The following is a 17,716-nucleotide window of genomic DNA, read 5'->3' as shown; positions in this document are numbered from 1 at the left end:
ACATTTTTTAATTGAGTTAATTATAAGGTAATTATGGATTAATTATGGTTAATTGTATTTAAAATGTATAAAATTTACTTACCCTGTCAGTGTTGTACAGTGCTTTTTGGAAACAGTTGTTATGTCGGGTTTATATGATGGATTCCCTATCTGTGCAATGTTTTTCAGCTGACAGTTCATGGAAATCCATTTAAATCCATGTAAATCAATCGCTCAGTTCTGCTGTGCTGACAGACTTGCCCCTTACACACACCACAAGTGTGGTTTGACAGCACAGACGAACACTGCGGCTGGACACGTTATACATCACTGGAAGTAGCAAAAACATCTTTGGAATTCATATCATATTTTAAACCAGTTGTGCTCCAAAAGAACAACATTTCAGCGCTGGTGCTGTGACTCGCATGGGATCAGGGATCAAAGTTCAACATTGTGTACATTTTTTAAAGAAATCACACGCTGTTACCTTCGAGAGACCTAGATTTTAATACAAGTGTTTTTTATAGTGGCTGACATAGATTTACTTTAAACTTCCAACTACCTCCTGCCTGTAGATATGGACATAACTAGATAAGACCCCTAAAAAATACAGCTGTAAATCATTAATCCGACAAGAAGGCTTTAGCTGTTACTGTGCAAGACAGAAGGTGTGAAGAGCTGGTCTATTTCAAAGCTTGAAAAGCAGGAAAATCTGCTGCTGCGGTCTGATGGAGATGTGGCCACCACAGTTGGTTAGTGTGGGCTTATTTGTGAAGGAGGAAGTGTGACCTAAAGAGGTATGCCAGATATTGACAGTGACATCACAGAGATCAGAGCAAGCTGGGCCACCTGACAGGAAGGCGCGTTCAGTCGGGACAGTGTTACCTTCTCTTGGTTGGAACCGCTCCCTTCTCTCATTGATCAGACCAGGTCGTCCCAGGACCCACATGGATTCAAGACTCCTCATTTGTGCTGTGGTGCTTTTGGCCTTAATGCTTAAAGGTAAGTGCTGCTATTAAAAGAAATCTTGTGCTAAAAGAGCTTAAGCTTAAGAATACTATGATTTGTATTTTCAGAGAGTGGGGTGAGGAAATACATTTTGAAGAATAGACTCACTTGTCAATGTTAATATCGACTAATAGTTCATCGATTCAGCATTATCAACATAAATAAATGAATCAGGGTTTTAGTCTCTTGAGACATAAAAAAAATTGGCTCCCACAGTCTGGGCGTTGGAGCCCTGCAAGTCCTTACCTGAACAGGTAAGGACTTGCAGGTTAAGGACCGTTTTTTTTTTTTGTTTTTTTTGTTTTTTTGAGTAAACTTGTTTTTTGACTAGTTTCTACCCCTCTTTTATTACTTGTATTTCTCTTGGTTTCATTATAGACTCTGTTTTATCATGTCTTATGTTCTATCTTTTATTTATGTCTTTGTTGTTTTTATCCTGACTGTACTATTCTATATTGATCTGTAAAGCACTTTGTAACTGTGTTTTGAAAAGTGCTATACAAAAAAATATTATTATCATTGCTATTATCATCATTACTTGAGGCACAGGTGAAAAAGTCACTATCCTAAAATGGGACAAACCAAAAAAACTGACTTTTACAGAATGAACAATTTTTACATTTGTGCCTACATGTTTGTCATAATCAAAGAGCTGTTATTGATCCTGACGTCGTTTCACAGAGCTCAGTAAAAGAATAGGAATGTTGTGATTCTGTAATCTTTCCACCACCACAGACATGAATTTCCAGAACTGCTACTTTTTTGCTCTAGCCACTGGCTCGTACACCTGTTGACAAAACACAGTCGTGTCAGCTGAATGCCTCCTCAGTCGTTCGTCTTTGTCATGCTTTATTATCATGACATCTCCAAACAAACTCTGCCCTACCTAAGAAAATCTCATGACTTATGGCTTTGAAAAAGCAACCCATCAACACTAAACTGAAGGGATCAAGTGATAACTGAAGTGGATAGAGGTTTCACAGAAGTGAAAAGGAACAACTGGTTGGTTTTCTTTTCCTCGAGCACATGATGATTTAATGCACCATTCATTTGACACAAGCAAACTTTAACCTCATGAAATCTGACCAGCCCCAAGGACAGGGTTTTATTTGGACAATTTCCTTGTCTCTCTCTCTCTCTCTCTCTCTCTCTCTCTCTCTCTCTCTCTCTCTCTCTCTCTCTCTCTGTCTCTCTCTGTCTCTCTCTCTCTCTCTCTCTCTCTCTCTCTAGAGAGAAACAGATAGATAGATATAGATATATATATAGATAAATATAAAATTAAAACTACATGACTACATATACACTACTCACAAAAAGTTAGGGATATTTGGCTTTCGGGTGAAATTTATGGAAAATGTAAAAAGCTCACGCTACAGTGATATTATATCATGAAAGTAGGGCATTTAAGCAGAAGCATACACTGGTGATTTCCTCATCTCAAACAATTTATTGAAACAAAAGCCAACAACAGTGGTGGGTATACCACAACAAAAAATGTCAGTGTCAATAACTTGTCATGTGCCCCTGAGCATCAATTCCAGCTTGACAACGACGTCTCATGCTGTTCACAAGTCGACTTATTGTCTGCTGAGGCATGGCATCCCACTCTTCTTGAAGGGCGGCCCTCAGGACATTGAGGTTCTGGGGTACAGAGCTCCGAGCCTCTACACGGCGACTCAGCTGATCCCATAGGTTTTCTATGGGATTCAGGTCTGGAGAAAGTGCAGGCCACTCCATTTGAGGTACCCCAGTCTACAGCAGCCGTTCCCTAATGATACGACCTCGATGAGCTGGAGCATTGTCGTCCATGAAGATGAAATTAGGCCTGTGTTGTTCATGCAGGGGCACAATGACTGGATTAATGATGTTATTCAGGTAGTATGGGCTTGTCACTGTACCATTCACAAAGTGTAGGGCAGTTCTGTATTGACTAGACACACCTGCCCACACAGTAACACCACCACCACCAAAGGCTCATCTGGTGACATCAGTGGCTGATGGATAGCGCTCTCCTTGACGTCTCCAACATCGTTGGCGGCCATCATTTCTGCTCAACATGAATCGGCTTTCATCAGAGAACAGCACTGAGGCCCACTGGTCCCTCGTCCAGCGTAAATGCTCCCTGGCCCATGCAAGACGATGACACCTGTGCCTGGTGGTGTGGTCAGGTACCCTTGCAGGTCGTCTAGCACGCAGACCATGCTGATGTAAACGGTTTCGAATGGTCTGACGTGACACTTGGGTGCCTCTCACCTCCCTTAAACGTGCCTGGAGTTGAGTGGCATTCATCATCTGGTTCCACAGGGCACTGTTCACAATGAAGCGGTCATCAGTGTGGGATGTGGCCAAAGGACGTCCACTTCTATGCCTTTCTGTGACTCTTCCAGTCTCTCTGTATCTCTGTTGCAACCTGCTGATGACACTCTGTGACACTCTAAGCTCAGTGGCCACTTCCGTCTGAGAACATCCTGTTTGAAGCCTTGCAATGGCGAGGTGCTGCTGATCAATTGTTAGGTGTCATCTTGGTCTCATGATGTCAAAATGTGAACAGCATGATGAGGAAGACTATTTAAATATCAATTCTAATTGAACCAGGAAATTTATTGGTCGATTCATGGATCAAACACCTGATGTGAATTTTGCCGATAATCTCCTTGTTAGAGAACAGCAACTTGTGCAAAAGGTACTGAAACATTGAACAGTTGGACATGTGCATTCAAAAGTTTACAGAAGGTCACATTAAGTTCACCTGTAAAGGTTAGAATGCATTTTAGGTTCATCCTGAAATTTCACCTGAAAGCCTAATATCCCTAACTTTTTGTGAGTAGTGTATATGTTACTACGTGTGTGTGTGTGTGTGTGTGCTGCAATTTCTGGTCCTTCCCTTTTGTGTGTGTGCTTTTTTTTTTTTTTTTTTTTTTTTTTTTTTTTTTTTACATTTTTGGGGCTAATTTTGATATATTTATGGTAATTTTCTAAAATTTTATGTATTCATTTTCTTTACTGTCATTGTTATTATTACTAGTAGTGAGAATAGTCAAATTGTTAGTAGTATTACAGTCATTTATTTATTCACAGTTTTTGGATCCATTTTGTGCTAATCAAGGATTAGCTGAGATTTCTTTCACTGCTGTACTGCAAACTGCCAGTGGACTGTTTCTAATTCACCAATCATTGTGTCTCCCCAGATACTGCGGCACAGTCAGATGGTGAGTTCTGTTCTCATTCATTCATTCATTCACTCTCCTTTTGATAGATAGGATAACTACAATACCAGTGCGATTACATATTGACAGAAGGGTGTGATTAGATACAAGACAGTATTTGTCACATAGACAGCAGGCTAGTGGATGCAAATGCAGAGTCTGAGGTGAGGCTGAGGAGAACAGGTGAGCAGGAATGCAGGTTAACACGAGGAAACGAGAACAACTAACAGGCTGAAGGCAGGAGTCAGAGCCATAGATGACAATGAGCTGGCAAAGAAGTACCTGAAGGCTGAACTTTATAAACTTTACAAATACAGACTGAGCTAATCAGGGAATCACAAACAGGTGGGTTGCCAGGGGAACAGCCAGGGAGCTGACTGGCTGGGAGAGGGCAAATGAACAGGTAACACAAGGACATGGACCTGTATTACTGTACGGCAGGTGTCTACCATACAGGCCCACCCAGAACAATACCAAACACAAACAGAAGATGAAAGAATAGAGCATTTTCACAGCAGCCATTGACATGAAAAGCAGGGTAAACACCAGTGTTATTGATGACATTAATTAAGGTTCCACTCCATTTAGGTATAACAGAGCATTTCCAGTGAGTCAGCATGAACAACACTGTGGCCTGAGACCTACAGGGAACTGAACCTTCAGTAACACCTATGTTTTACCCAACTATTTCATGTCAAATGGCTGCTGTGAAAAAGCTTTGTTGTTAGTAAAATCAACATAAAAACTTAACTCAGTGGCAGTGCTTCTGTACGCTGCAGGAGGCTTTGTTTTCTAGCGCATATATCTCCATTCATCAAGAGAGGAAGGCAAAAGTGGTTGATGCAAATCACACAATGTTTAAACTGGAAAAATACAATGGTGAAAGCAAGCTGGCCCAACAGGTTCAAAAGTTGCCAGATAAGGAGACAGGCTTGGCAGCCAAACCTGACACTCCATTGGCTTGCCACTGGACTGTGAAGCCCCTGTTAGTGTTTACCCTTTAAAATGGAATCACTTCTGTTTTTTGTCCTTAGTTGTTTTGTTCTACAAGTATAGAGGAGCTCCCAGATCACTTTTTGTTCATGCCATAATGTTATTAAACAAATTATAACTCAGACTCCACCAGTGTTCAACAATTTGTTGATGATTTTTTTGTGCATTTTTAAGAACTGTATGAGTGTTTAATTTTTTTCATTTGCACATCAAAAAGGCATGGATAATAGCACTTAAAGTTAAAACACTGCAGGAGAAATTTCCATCCAAAATTGGCTCATAAGGATACTTCCCCTATATAGATATCAGTTATAATACACTATGAAGGGCAGGGGTGGAGAGAGATACACACGGATACACACAGATACACACATACATACATGCATACATACATATATACTGGTTGGCAGAGACTGTCAGACTGGGTCCAGCTTATGGAATACATTCTTATAATATAGAAATCCCTATATATATTATATGCGTGCAATAGGCAAGGCAAGGCAAGTTTATTTATATAGCACAATTCAACACAAGGTAATTCAAAGTGCTTTACAGAAACATTAAAAGCAACAAGACACAATTTAAAACAATAAAAACAGTCAATAAAAAAGGGAAATAGAAATTTAGAAATTTAGAATGATAGCGATAATAAAATACAGTAACATAAAATAACAACAGGCTCAGTACACTGCCTGAGCTAGACGGCCAAGGGCCCAGGGTGTGATAGGCCTTATCACCCCTGCGGCTCCATGCCACCAAAAAGTGAACTAGACAAAATTTGAGTTTAAATTCAAAACCGGCTCTGTCAGAGATTTCAGCTAGGATCTCTTGTCCCTGGCTCTGAACCATCTTGAATTTGGTTGGTCGGGTCTGTTTTTTATTTATTTTTATTTATTTTTGTATAGGACGTCGCCCGTAATAATACACCCAATGCATGCACACTATTTGCTCTTGAGTCCTTCACTCAGAGTCTTACAGTCCCGCTGGACACAGGTTCCACACACTGGTCTTATTCAGATCGTAATGAACTCTAAAGATCCATCACAGGACATCTCCCTTCTAGATCTGAATTCACAGCCTGCTCCCCAGTGTCGAGTCACAGAAGAAGCTGATTCAGACTTCCCAGTCACCCCCTGCAGGGATGCCGACAGCCCAACCTCTTAATTCCTTAGACTCTGAAACCTCTCCTATTGGAGATTTCAGCCCGGTCTCAGTCCTTAGCCCTGGAATCTCTGACATTTGCAGCCGATTTAACAATAAACCCAAATCGAGCAGTCAGGATAAAAAATAAAAGGCATAAATCAACAGTGTGTAGTTTAGAAGTATGGGCAATACAACATGTAGTCCTTGGAGTGCGGAGGAGGCATAAATCAACAGTGTGTAGTTAAAAGTACAGGCAATACAACAGGCAAGTATTTAATCTAACAGTACGCCTCGGTGAACAAAAGTGTTTTTAGCCCTGATTTAAAGGAGCTGACGGTTTGTTCCACAGGTGAGGAGCATAATAACTGAATGCTGCCTCACCTTGCTTAGTTCTTGTTCTTGGAACACACAACAAACCAGTTCCAGATGACCTAAGGGGTCTAGATGCATCGTAGGGAACCAGTAGATCAAGCATGTATTTTGGTCCGAGACCTTTCAGGGCTTTGTAGACCAGCAGTAGGATTTTAAAATCTATCCTTTTGACTCACAGGAAGCCAGTGTATTTAATGACCGGTGTAATGTGGTCCAGTTTCCTGGTGTTTGTAAGGACTCTGGCGGCAGCGTTCTGAATCAGCTGCAGCTGTCTGATTGATTTTTTGTTAAGGCCTGTAAATATCACATTGCAATAGTCCAACCTACTAAAAATGAATGCATGAATAAGTTTTTCCATGTCTTGTTTAGACAGAAACCCCTTAATTCTAGTTATGTTTTTCAGGTGGTAATAGGCAGATTTAGTAATGAACTTTAAATGGCTGCTGAAGTTCAGGTCTGAGTCAATAATAACACCAAGATTTCGGGCTTGATTCATCGCTGTCAGTGACATAGAGCCAAGGTGAGCGCTGATCTTTGCCCTTTCATTTTTTGGGCCAAAAATTAATACCTCTGTCTTTTCTGGATTTAGCTGGAGAAAATTCTGGCACATCCAGTCATTGATTTGATAAATACAGTTACTCAATGAGAGTAAAGGACTGTAGTCATGTGATGACACTGAGATATAGAGTTGTGTGTCATCGGCATATGTATGATAGGAGATGTTGTGATGTTTCATAATCTGGGCTAGGGGTAGCATATAGATGTTGAATAGAAGTGGTCCGAGAATGGACCCTTGAGGAACCCCACATGTGATCGTGGTTCGCTCAGATTTATGGTTACCAACTGACACAAAAAAGTCCCTGTCTTGTAAGTAAGATTTGAACCATTGTAGCACAGTGCCGGTGAGTCCCACCCACTTTTCCAATCTGCTAAGTAGTATATTATGATCAACTGTATCAAATACAGCACTGAGATCTAGTAATACCAGGACAGAGGATTTGCATGCATCATTATTCTGATGAATAGCATTTAAGACTTTGATAAGTATAGTCTCAGTGCTGGCAATAGATATATAATAGATAGAATATATAATGAATATATAATGACTAGACTATAGATAGATATACACATACAAACACACACGTATGTATGTATTTATGTATGCATACATAAATACATATATAGATATAGATGTAGACACATATATAGATGTGTGTGTGTGTGTGTGTGTGTGTGTGTGTGTGTGTGTGTGTAAAAAGAAACAAAATATATAAAAAGTTAAAATATGATATAAAGATCAAATATAGAATAGACATAAGAGTATCCATGGAGGATAACATACTATATACCTAATGCAGTGATATAAGACAGCAGTGTTAATATGTGCAAACACAGTCTCTGTTCATTAGAGTCATTTTCAGGTATTTCTTGAATAATGATAGAGTAGATATTAGCAGTAGTGACTGGGGTATTTGTTCCACAGAGATGGTCCTCCATATTTGATTGTGTACTGAAGCTGAAGGTCCTCAGAAAATCTGGGGGGAAACAAATAAAGATTTCACTCAATTAGAGGTGTGTGAAACAAAGAAACAGACATACAACCCCTCGTTCTCCATGACTATGACTCATCATTTCTCCTTTTGTTTCCTTGTGTGGTTGCCAGTTACCTTGGTTACTGTATGTAGTGCGCATGTATGGCAAGGCTCAAAGGTGAGGCAAAATGCAAAGTGGAGCTTCTTTGTGTTGATCCTTTACAAATCAAGTGAGCTGCAAAGTGAACTGAACTGAGACCACAGCTTTGCTGTGGTGTCAGTGGTGAAGTAGTTTGGATCACATTTAGGGGCCTGACTTCATTTGGCGTGTAGATATATGTCCAATATTTGCTGAGTCAAGGTCTTAGGTGCTAGCCTTAAGTCGAACAGTATTTTTTTGTTTAGGAAGGTTCATAACTGAGTGAAAGTGAAAGTGCGGACGTGCCAGCCATGATAAGAGTTGGTTGAATTCTTGAACAAGGTGCAAAGGTGCTTCAATGCTTCCTTTCCCATCTCCTTTAGCAAATGATGCACTGGACCATCCTCACCAGAGAGGGTGAGGTATCTTAGATGTGCTTTTTGTAGTCCATCAATCTCCAAACCCCTCTAATGTATTCCAGTATTGCATTGCATTGCATAAAGGGACTCTTTATGCTCAGTACATGAAATACCCAGGTTGTTGACATGACACATTTTTTGTTACTTCAACTGCACTGTGACACACCCTTACCTTCACCCCTGCTTCACAAAGCAGTGCTTCACAACAAAGTAGGATGGAAATAAAAAGAAGAATTGCAGTTGGGATATGCGGTGATCTATTGTATTTCTTTAAGAGCACCTCAAATTTTGTGTAAAAACGTACTTCAGTAGGATAATATAGTTATAAATAGTTATAACTTGCAGATGAGGAATATGTCATAAGGAACTGACAGCATATTAAAATGAGGCTTAAGTGAGCAAGTCTCATCTTGTTAAATGACTGTTAGCTCAATTTAACAATGATGCATTTTGACTTTGCTATGAAGGTCTCATCACCAATTAGTAAATCCCTCAGTAGAAGAGTTAACTATTTTTATTATGTCTAAACAGAACTAACTAACTAAACTAACTCATTAATTTGTGACTTTAGAATCTCAGAATTTTCCAGGTTTTTTTCTCATAAATTTGTGAGTTTTTCTCATAAATTTACCACTTTAATCTAATTTGTTTCATCATAAATTTATGACTTTAATCGGTAACACTTTACAATAAGAGTACAACAATTAACGTTAGTTAACGTTAGTTAATGCCGTAATGGTTAATTAACTGTTACTTAATGATTATCATGGCATTTACTAATGTTAATAATATATACAATAACCCTTAAATAACATATAAATTAATACCTAAGCATGAACAGCATTAGTACATTAACCGTTACTTATTGTTTATTACCTGTTACTTAATGTTTATTACACCATTAACTAACGTTAATTGTTGTACTCTTATTGTAAAGTGTTACCCTTCAATCTTGAAAATTCTGAGGTTTTTTTCTGTTTTTTTTCCCCCTCCCATTACACACTGTAAAGGCAGGTGCAAATGGACATACTTAGAGCTGTCCACTTGTGATCAGATCACCAAAAACCAGTGATGGGGGTCACATTAAATCACATTACATTTGTTTGTAATGCTTTAATATAACTATTAACTATAGCTATTACTTTATTAAAGCATAAAAGAAGTATCTTGTGTATGTCCTTGGATGGGGATTTGCAGTCATATGTGGATATGTGTAAGGTTTAATGTTACATTGTTCAGAGGCAGTCATGTTACACTGCATCTCAGACAATGCTGCAGAGTAACACATAAGTAATGTAACGAGCAGTGTAACAGATGACTTTCCACGGGGAGTAACTAAGTAACATAATGCATTATTATTATTTACTTTTTTTTAAAAAAGTAACAAGTACATAACTTTTCTTTTTTTTTGGTAGCCAAAGTCTTACGCTGTCTTCTATATGTCTATATGTCTTCTATAAGTACCAATGTGTTTTGCTTTAGTGTGTGGCACTGCTCCGCTCAACACCAAAATTGTTGGAGGCCAGGCTGCTCCAGCAGGCACTTGGCCCTGGCAGGCTAGCCTGCACAAGTCTGTCAGACATGTGTGTGGAGGTTCCCTCATCAACAGGGAATGGATTCTATCTGCTGCCCACTGCTTCGACAGGTGAGATTTGATCATATTGCACAGCTGTACAATTCCCAAGACCATTTTATGCTTTCTTTTCTTTTCATTATGTGCACATTAGTGTTGCAAAATTCCCGGAATTTTCAAAGTTGGAAATTTTCCATGGGAATTTTCGGAAATTAACGGGAATAAATGGGAATTTTGGGGGAATTTTTGGGGAATTTTTGGGGAATTTTTGGGAATTTATATTTACTGCATTCACCCGGTCATATACATGTATACATAATAAACATTTTGGTTTGTTATAAGGAGATATGCATGCAAACATGTTACATTATAATGAATTTCCAGGGAATTTTGGGGAATTTTCCCTAGCTGAGTCAAACTGTCGTGAATATTGGCATAACCAGGGTACGAAATAAGGGGGAGCAAAGGGGAGCACACCTCCCCTGGTGGTGACATGAGCTCCCCTGGCTGGAAACATTGTGAAATTTGCCGGCCAGCACCGCACGGTGTGCGTGGCCACCCAGTCAGGTCTGCCGGATCTGGTTAATTATTATTATCAGTTGATTATTGATTGTGCAATGCCGTGATTCGCAGTTAATCTCGCTGCGTGCATTAAACAATTTTGCAGAAGCAGGAGGACGGCATGATTTACGTCGTAATCATGTTCACGCGCTGCGTGCATGACCGTCCATGTGCTCGTGCATGAGCGCCAGTACCGTACTGGAGCACACCCCCTCCAACCGTGCCAGAGTAATTTTAAGTGGATTTAATTAAACAGTCAAAAGTTACTTTGGTGGTCCGTGGATTAATTTTTATCATGTGGATTGAAGTTTGCATAGCCCATATAAATGCTCGGGAAATCTGTTGTTCAAATTAAATTAACCTGATCCATTGGGGCGTTTTATGTAAATATCCTACATTAAGATATTAATGGTATCACCCGTGTGCAATGAATTTTCTCTTTATAATAATCCTATGTCTGTTCTGTTGTAGGATATTAATGCAACAACCAGCAGTTATACAGCATTAGTAAGAGGTGTAGGCTATTAATTCAGGCATAGGACTGTGTGCAGTACTATTGTTAAGGTGTGCATATGAAGTGGTTCAAACTACCCATTAAAATGCATAGAAATGCAGGAAATTGAATCGTGATGCTGATGTGATGATCGTCTGTCTCAGTGGAAGTGCTGTAGCCTAGTGGAGTATAGGCTACTGATTGATAATGATCGAATGTGCTGGAAATTATTTGCATATGTGAATCATGGTGCACAGTTTAATTTGCATTGAATCATGCAACATATTTGTTTCCACCAAAATGCAAAGTTGACTGTTTATATTTAAGTTTTATATTTCAGTTTTATTTCACACACTTGGGTATGGGGATGATGATTTTACAGTATGCTGGCATTGTGGCCTTTGGGTTAGAGGTGAGTCCTGAGTTCAGGAGATTAGGGTTTCCATTTCCAAAATGGTGATATTGATGTTGACATTCATTTTATTGATTATTGTTTATTATTGCCCCAACTTTCCGGGAAATTTACCAGAAACTTTCCACCCCTTTGCAACACTAGTGCACATGTAAGAGAGACACATGTAAAACAATGCTAAAAAGAACTAGAATAGCATGTGCATGGGAGGAAGGAAGTCAAATGCTTACTCAAGGACCTCTGCTAAAACTCCTTCAATATCAAGAAAGCAAGATTAACAGGAATCAGAAAAACACATTAACAGTGTGACAAGACCGAAAAGAAACACATTAGCCACATCACATAAGCCTTCACCCAGTCAGAACCCTAACTTTAACCAGGTGGGCGTAGGTTGCCCAGAACTCCAGTGGATGACATAATAACGAAGTGGGGTCAGGCAGTAAAAGCAACTTGGCCCATGTGGCCCCAGCTAGACCCATTTCTTCAGTACAGGTAGTTTATTAAAATATGGACTTCAACTGCAATACACTATTATAGAACTTTCTTAGTTATTAATCCATGACAGTCTTGCTTGTCTCTATCACTATGCATGATTAGTATCGAAGCTAAAGACTTGATAAAAGAACACCAATGAACAGGAGCATGTGGCAGCACTGTAAACTTGTTGATCATGTTAATTATGGAATTATTTGCACTGACAGATACAAAGTGTGGTCACTGTGCAGGAGAACGATATCCATTGTTTTTCAGCGGTCACTGCAGAGTAAAGGGACCATCCTGCTGATTTTCAGTGTTTGTTCATTATCTACAATTTCCCCACATTTTACATTGCAACAAATCACTTTCCAAATCTAAATCCCTCCATTTTTAAAACTTGATTTTTTTTGGTTGAAATACTAGAATACTGGTGTGAAGAAAGTTTGAAGTCTCTGAAAGGTCATTTTCATGTTGTAGTGGAATGAATGGAAACCAACGGGTGGATAAAAGGGCAGAGTTCTAAAATACGACTGCTTCCATATGGGAAACATTAGCTGAGACATAAAGTTTATGCATTTTGTAGATATTACACTTTTGTTGATATTACGCATGCAAAATCACTAGTATGGTCCTTTAACTTCTGTGATCCTTTGTTGGTTGACATGTAAATACAGAACATGGTGTCTTGTCTTCTTTTCAGCGCAAGTACATTTGGCTGGACCATTTACCTTGGACGGGACACTCAAGGCAGCATCAATCCCAATGAGGAGTCCAGAACCTTGTCCCAGATCATCAGGCATCCTGACTACAGCAGCATAACTAATGATAATGACATTGCTTTGTTGAGGCTCTCCTCCCCAGTGGACTTCACTGACTACATCAGACCAGTGTGTCTGGCTGCAGCGGGAAGCGTCTTCCCTGCCGGGACCACCAGCTGGGTCACAGGCTGGGGGAATATTGGCTCTTCAGGTGCGGTAAAAAAAAAAAAAAAAAAAAAATTAAAAAAAGAGTTCAAAGTTCAGAGTTCAATGGGTGGTATAGAACCTTTCACAGCAAAACATCACAGCCTCGAGGAACTACACGGTGCCAGACCCCCCTGGTCTGTTCGACGGTCATGTCTGGTCCATGTATCTAAAATAAGAACATCACAGAACTTAAGGATTTTAAAGTTGTCATTAAATATTCATTCGTTCTGTGAAATATTCAGCCATATATTTCAACAATGCTTATTATGTCATACTGGTTTAAGCACTTATTATGCATTTACAATTGACTTATGACCTTATCACCTCAACAGTCTTACCAAAAGTATATGAGGCAGAGGAAAGCAGATAATTCTTGGGTTTGGTCATACACATATTTGAGCATCACAGCACCTGACATTTCAGACCAGTGTCAGCTCCACTGATATGATGCAAGTTTGCTGCAAGGATGGCTAACTATTAAAGGAAACTGGAACATAGAGAAAGAGGGTCAGTCTTATTTTTTTTATTTATTTATTTGACCAGAGCTGACCCGATGCATAAGCAAACTAAGTGCCTGCTTAGGGCCCCTGTGGCCACCAGAGGGCCCCCAAGAATACCGTTGACAGTCCAGCCAACATATTGTTTTTCAGGAGCTACAGCGGGTTCACTTTTTCTAGATTGAGGATACTGGATATCTTCTAAGGATTCCATTGTTATCAAGTTCAATACATTTCCATTCAATTTTATTTGTATAGCATCAAATCATAACAAAAGTTATCTCAAGGCGCTTTACAGAAACCCAACAGATATTGGCCAAATCCATGGAGCAAAACCTCCTCCAAGAGCAGCACAGGGCGACAGCAGTGAGGAAAAAACCCTTTTAACAGGACCAGAAACCTGGAGCAGAACCTGGCTCTGGGTGGGCGGCCATGTGCCTCCACTGGAAGGCTTGACATGGACAGAGAGAGAGAATGAGAGAGAGAGAGAGAGGAGGGAGGAGGGAGGAGCACATTGCAGGACATAGAACAATGCAAATTCCACACAGGGCTGCTCGTGCTTTGCGGAGCCTAGAGCCTGATAGCTGAAGGCTCTTCCTCTCATTGTACTTTTGGATACTCTAGGAACCAGTGGGGTGTTCAGGCACTATGAGCTCATTAAGATAAGATGGTGCCTGACCATTAAGGGCTTTGTAAGTGAAGAGGAGGATTTAAAATTCGACTCTGGATTTTACAGGGAGCCAGTGCAGGGAAGCTACTATGGGAGTAACATGATCTCTCTTCTTAGTTCTAGTCAATACACGTGCAGCAGCATTCTGAATCAACTGAAGAGCCTTTACAGTAAGGAGTTGCAGTAATCCAGCCTAGAAGTAACAAATACATGGAATAGGGCATTAACGTAAAGGTCGACCCGTTGACCCGTCGACATCATTAACTGACATCGACGGGTTGCCAGGGTCCGTCGAAAGTCGCCAGTGACGGGTCGACGTAATGTTGACCACACTGATTGAAATGTCGACGTGAAAAAAGAGGAAGAAAAACTGACATGGCCATTTTCAAAGGGGTCCCTTGACCTCTGACCTCTCACTCTGTATGCAGAGTTGGTTTTAAACAAAAAACAATTAAAGTGGTTGATTTGTTTTCAGTAAATGCATTGTTTGCTGATTCATTTTGTTACTCTCAAGTATGCTACGTTTACTATGCCTTTTAAGATTAAAAACCATCGAAGGGTGAAAACATGTCACACTGAAATTAATAATATGGAAGGAGCACAGCATCAGCTAATAAAATTGATAACTGGTGTGTTAGATTTACAGTAGGTGTGTGAGATGTGTCAAGAATTGACAATAGTCAGTAGTATTGGCGGCACCTAGGTGGTCAGGGGGCCCCTAAATCGAATTATGCTTAGGGCTCCATCAGGCTTGGGCCGGCCTTATACTTGACTATCTATTAAAAATGATTTGACAGCTTAACAGTGCAGTGGGCTTTAGTTCACTCTCAGTTCACAGTTAGTTCACTCTTTTTCTCATAAAGAAAATGAATGGGGGTGTCCCGGTGGTTCAACTGGTAGAGCACGTACCGCTTGTCAAGGCTGAGTCCTGAATCCAACCTCAGGCCATTTGCTGCATATCCTCCCTTCTCTCTTGCTTGCCTTTACTGTCTCTCTCTACTGTGACTGTCAAATAAAGCAGAAATGCCAAAAAAGTCTCGAGAATGAATGGCCTGCTGACAGCGACAACTGTCCAACTAAAAATATCCTCACTCTTTTTTCCTGTTTTTTTTTTAGTTCCCCTGCCTGCACCACAGAGGCTGCAGGAGGTGGATGTCCCCATCGTGTCCAACACCGTGTGCAATGCCAACTATGGTGGAGGAATCACAGACAACATGATCTGTGCAGGTCTGTCGGAGGGAGGGAAGGACTCTTGTCAGGTAAGCTGATTTTAAATGAATTGATCTGAACAGCTAGCAGTGCACATACAGACTGGCGATGAAAGAAAAAGCAGCATGAAGTGTCCTAGTAAGGTGCTGGGCCACCGCAAGCCACCAGAAGAATTTCAGCGCTCCTTGGCATAGATTCTCCAAGTCACTGGAACTCTCCTGGAGGGGTGGAGCTCCATTCTCACAAAGATATTCCCACATTTGGTATTTTGATGATGGTTGTGGAGAGTCCAACATCTCCCATTGGTGTTGAGCTGTGTTAAGATGGGGTGAGTGTGAAGGCCACAGCAAATGATTTGCATCATCCTCATCAAAAGCATTCAGGGAGCCCTCAGGCCCTGTGGATGTTCTTTTGGTGGACTTGCCCACCAGTCCAGAATATGAAGGCTGACTCCTCTGACCACATCACTTTTCTCCTCATCTCTGTAGAGCAATGCCACTCAACACTCAAATGTGCATTTGTCTTTGTAGTGAGAGCTTTATGCACTGCAGCCCTATAATATCCCTCTCTATGTACAGGATCTTTTGGAGGAATGATGTTCCAGAGACTAGGAGCATCTGTGCCAAAGGAGCATTGAAGCTGTTCTGATGGCTTGTGGTGGTCCAGCACCTTACTAAGACATTTTATGTTAGGTTTTTCCTTTATTTATCAAATACCTAAAACTGTTTTTTACAGATTACAAAAAGGTCATCCATAAATTCAATATATTTTATGAAGTTTACAGTAACAGGTTTTAATGAACAGGTGGACAGCAATGATTGTGCAATTTGTCGATTTGAACTATCATAAATTATGTCCCTTTGGCTTAATTCATTTTAAAGTCTCCCTCCACTCAAAAATGTGTTTTTCTTATGTTCACAGTATTTCCCCTAAAATGTGTGACCTTGACTATCTGACTTGTATCTGTGCAAGTGTGTTTTCACAATTTTCTACAGAAGGAGGACTTTAAATTGTACTTTGAAACATGTGAAATGACTGATTTGTTCTGTAACTGACATAATGTGTGCAGGGGGATTCAGGTGGCCCCATGGTGAACAAACAGGGCTCCCAGTGGATCCAGTCTGGAGTCGTGAGTTTTGGTCAGGGTTGTGCTGAGCCTAATTTCCCAGGCGTCTATGCTAGAGTGTCCCGGTACCAGTCCTGGATCAACAGCCAGATCCAAAGCAACCAGCCGGGCTTTGTTTCTTTCTCAGGCTCCACTGACGTTTCCGGTGGAACAAATCAACTCTTTTCCCTTTCCATTGCTCTGTTTGTGTCCATTTTACCTGTGCTCTTCTCTGTATGTCTCCTCTCATAAGAACTGGCAGGTCCCCTTTTAAAGAAATAGTTGGAGGACAAGCAATATCTTGGGCTTGGGTCGGGTTTGGGCCCAAAATAAGAATTGCCGTTGGGTTCGGGTCAGGTTCGGTTAATACGCTCTTGGGCCCTGTTTGGGTTTGGACAAAAATTTGTGGCTCAGTCCACACTCTAGTGGTGATATCTCCTTCTCATTGGTACACAATACTGGATAGTGGCAGGATGCTGCACATGCTAAATGCTAAATGCGAATCTCAAATTTTTCAAAATGGGTGAACTATCACTTTAAGGTATTGAGGTATTTTTCTGAGGATTTAAAACCAAGGCATAGGCAGGGAATAAGCTATAGGCCAATATTGGCCTTTCATTCAAAATGTGATATTAGCCAGTCAATACTCATCATAAATATCCAACATGATCAATTTGTTTGATTATACAAACCACAGTGGGACGTCCTGAACCACGTTGTGGGTTTCAGTCCAATGCTCAAAAGGCTTTTTCCATCCTGATAAGATTTTTTTTTTCTATTCTGGTCTTTTTAGTCTGAAAATTGTTAGATTTTAATATACTTATTATGAATACAAATTTTACATATTTTACTCTAAAATGACTTAGAATTTATTGCTGATCAAATTTGAATGTCCTGGGCATAGTAGGGGAGTTGCAATATACCTTCTACTGATGATAACCGTGATTTAAAAAAAAATATAAA

The 17,716-nt window shown here is 40.2% G+C and overlaps 1 protein-coding gene across 1 annotated transcript; it reads left to right on the top strand.

Annotated features, from left to right (window-relative positions):
• Nucleotides 1-869: 869 nt before the first annotated feature.
• Nucleotides 870-17,710, top strand: LOC115363287 (tryptase-like). The gene is made up of 6 exons (XM_030057397.1): nucleotides 870-981; nucleotides 4,176-4,196; nucleotides 10,274-10,436; nucleotides 13,008-13,276; nucleotides 15,556-15,698; nucleotides 16,718-17,710. The coding sequence occupies exons 1-6, from the start codon at nucleotides 927-929 to the stop codon at nucleotides 17,003-17,005; spliced, it is 939 nt and encodes a 312-aa protein (XP_029913257.1). The 5' UTR covers nucleotides 870-926; the 3' UTR covers nucleotides 17,006-17,710.
• Nucleotides 17,711-17,716: the final 6 nt, after the last annotated feature.

Source organism: Myripristis murdjan, chromosome 8, assembly GCF_902150065.1.
Source record: "Myripristis murdjan chromosome 8, fMyrMur1.1, whole genome shotgun sequence".
Taxonomy (NCBI): domain Eukaryota; kingdom Metazoa; phylum Chordata; class Actinopteri; order Holocentriformes; family Holocentridae; genus Myripristis; species Myripristis murdjan.
Note: the sequence above shows the minus strand (reverse complement) of the source record. Positions and strands in the feature narration are given on the sequence as shown.

What these genes read in the sequence shown, in the direction of transcription:
- LOC115363287 (XM_030057397.1), top strand. Translation starts at nt 927, where the DNA reads ATGGATTCAAGACTCCTCATTTGTGCTGTGGTGCTTTTGGCCTTAATG. An exon ending in TACTGCGGCACAGTCAGATG is followed by an intron (nt 4,197 to 10,273) that starts GTGAGTTCTGTT and finishes GTTTTGCTTTAG; the next exon opens with TGTGTGGCACTGCTCCGCTC. An exon ending in GCTGCCCACTGCTTCGACAG is followed by an intron (nt 10,437 to 13,007) that starts GTGAGATTTGAT and finishes TCTTCTTTTCAG; the next exon opens with CGCAAGTACATTTGGCTGGA.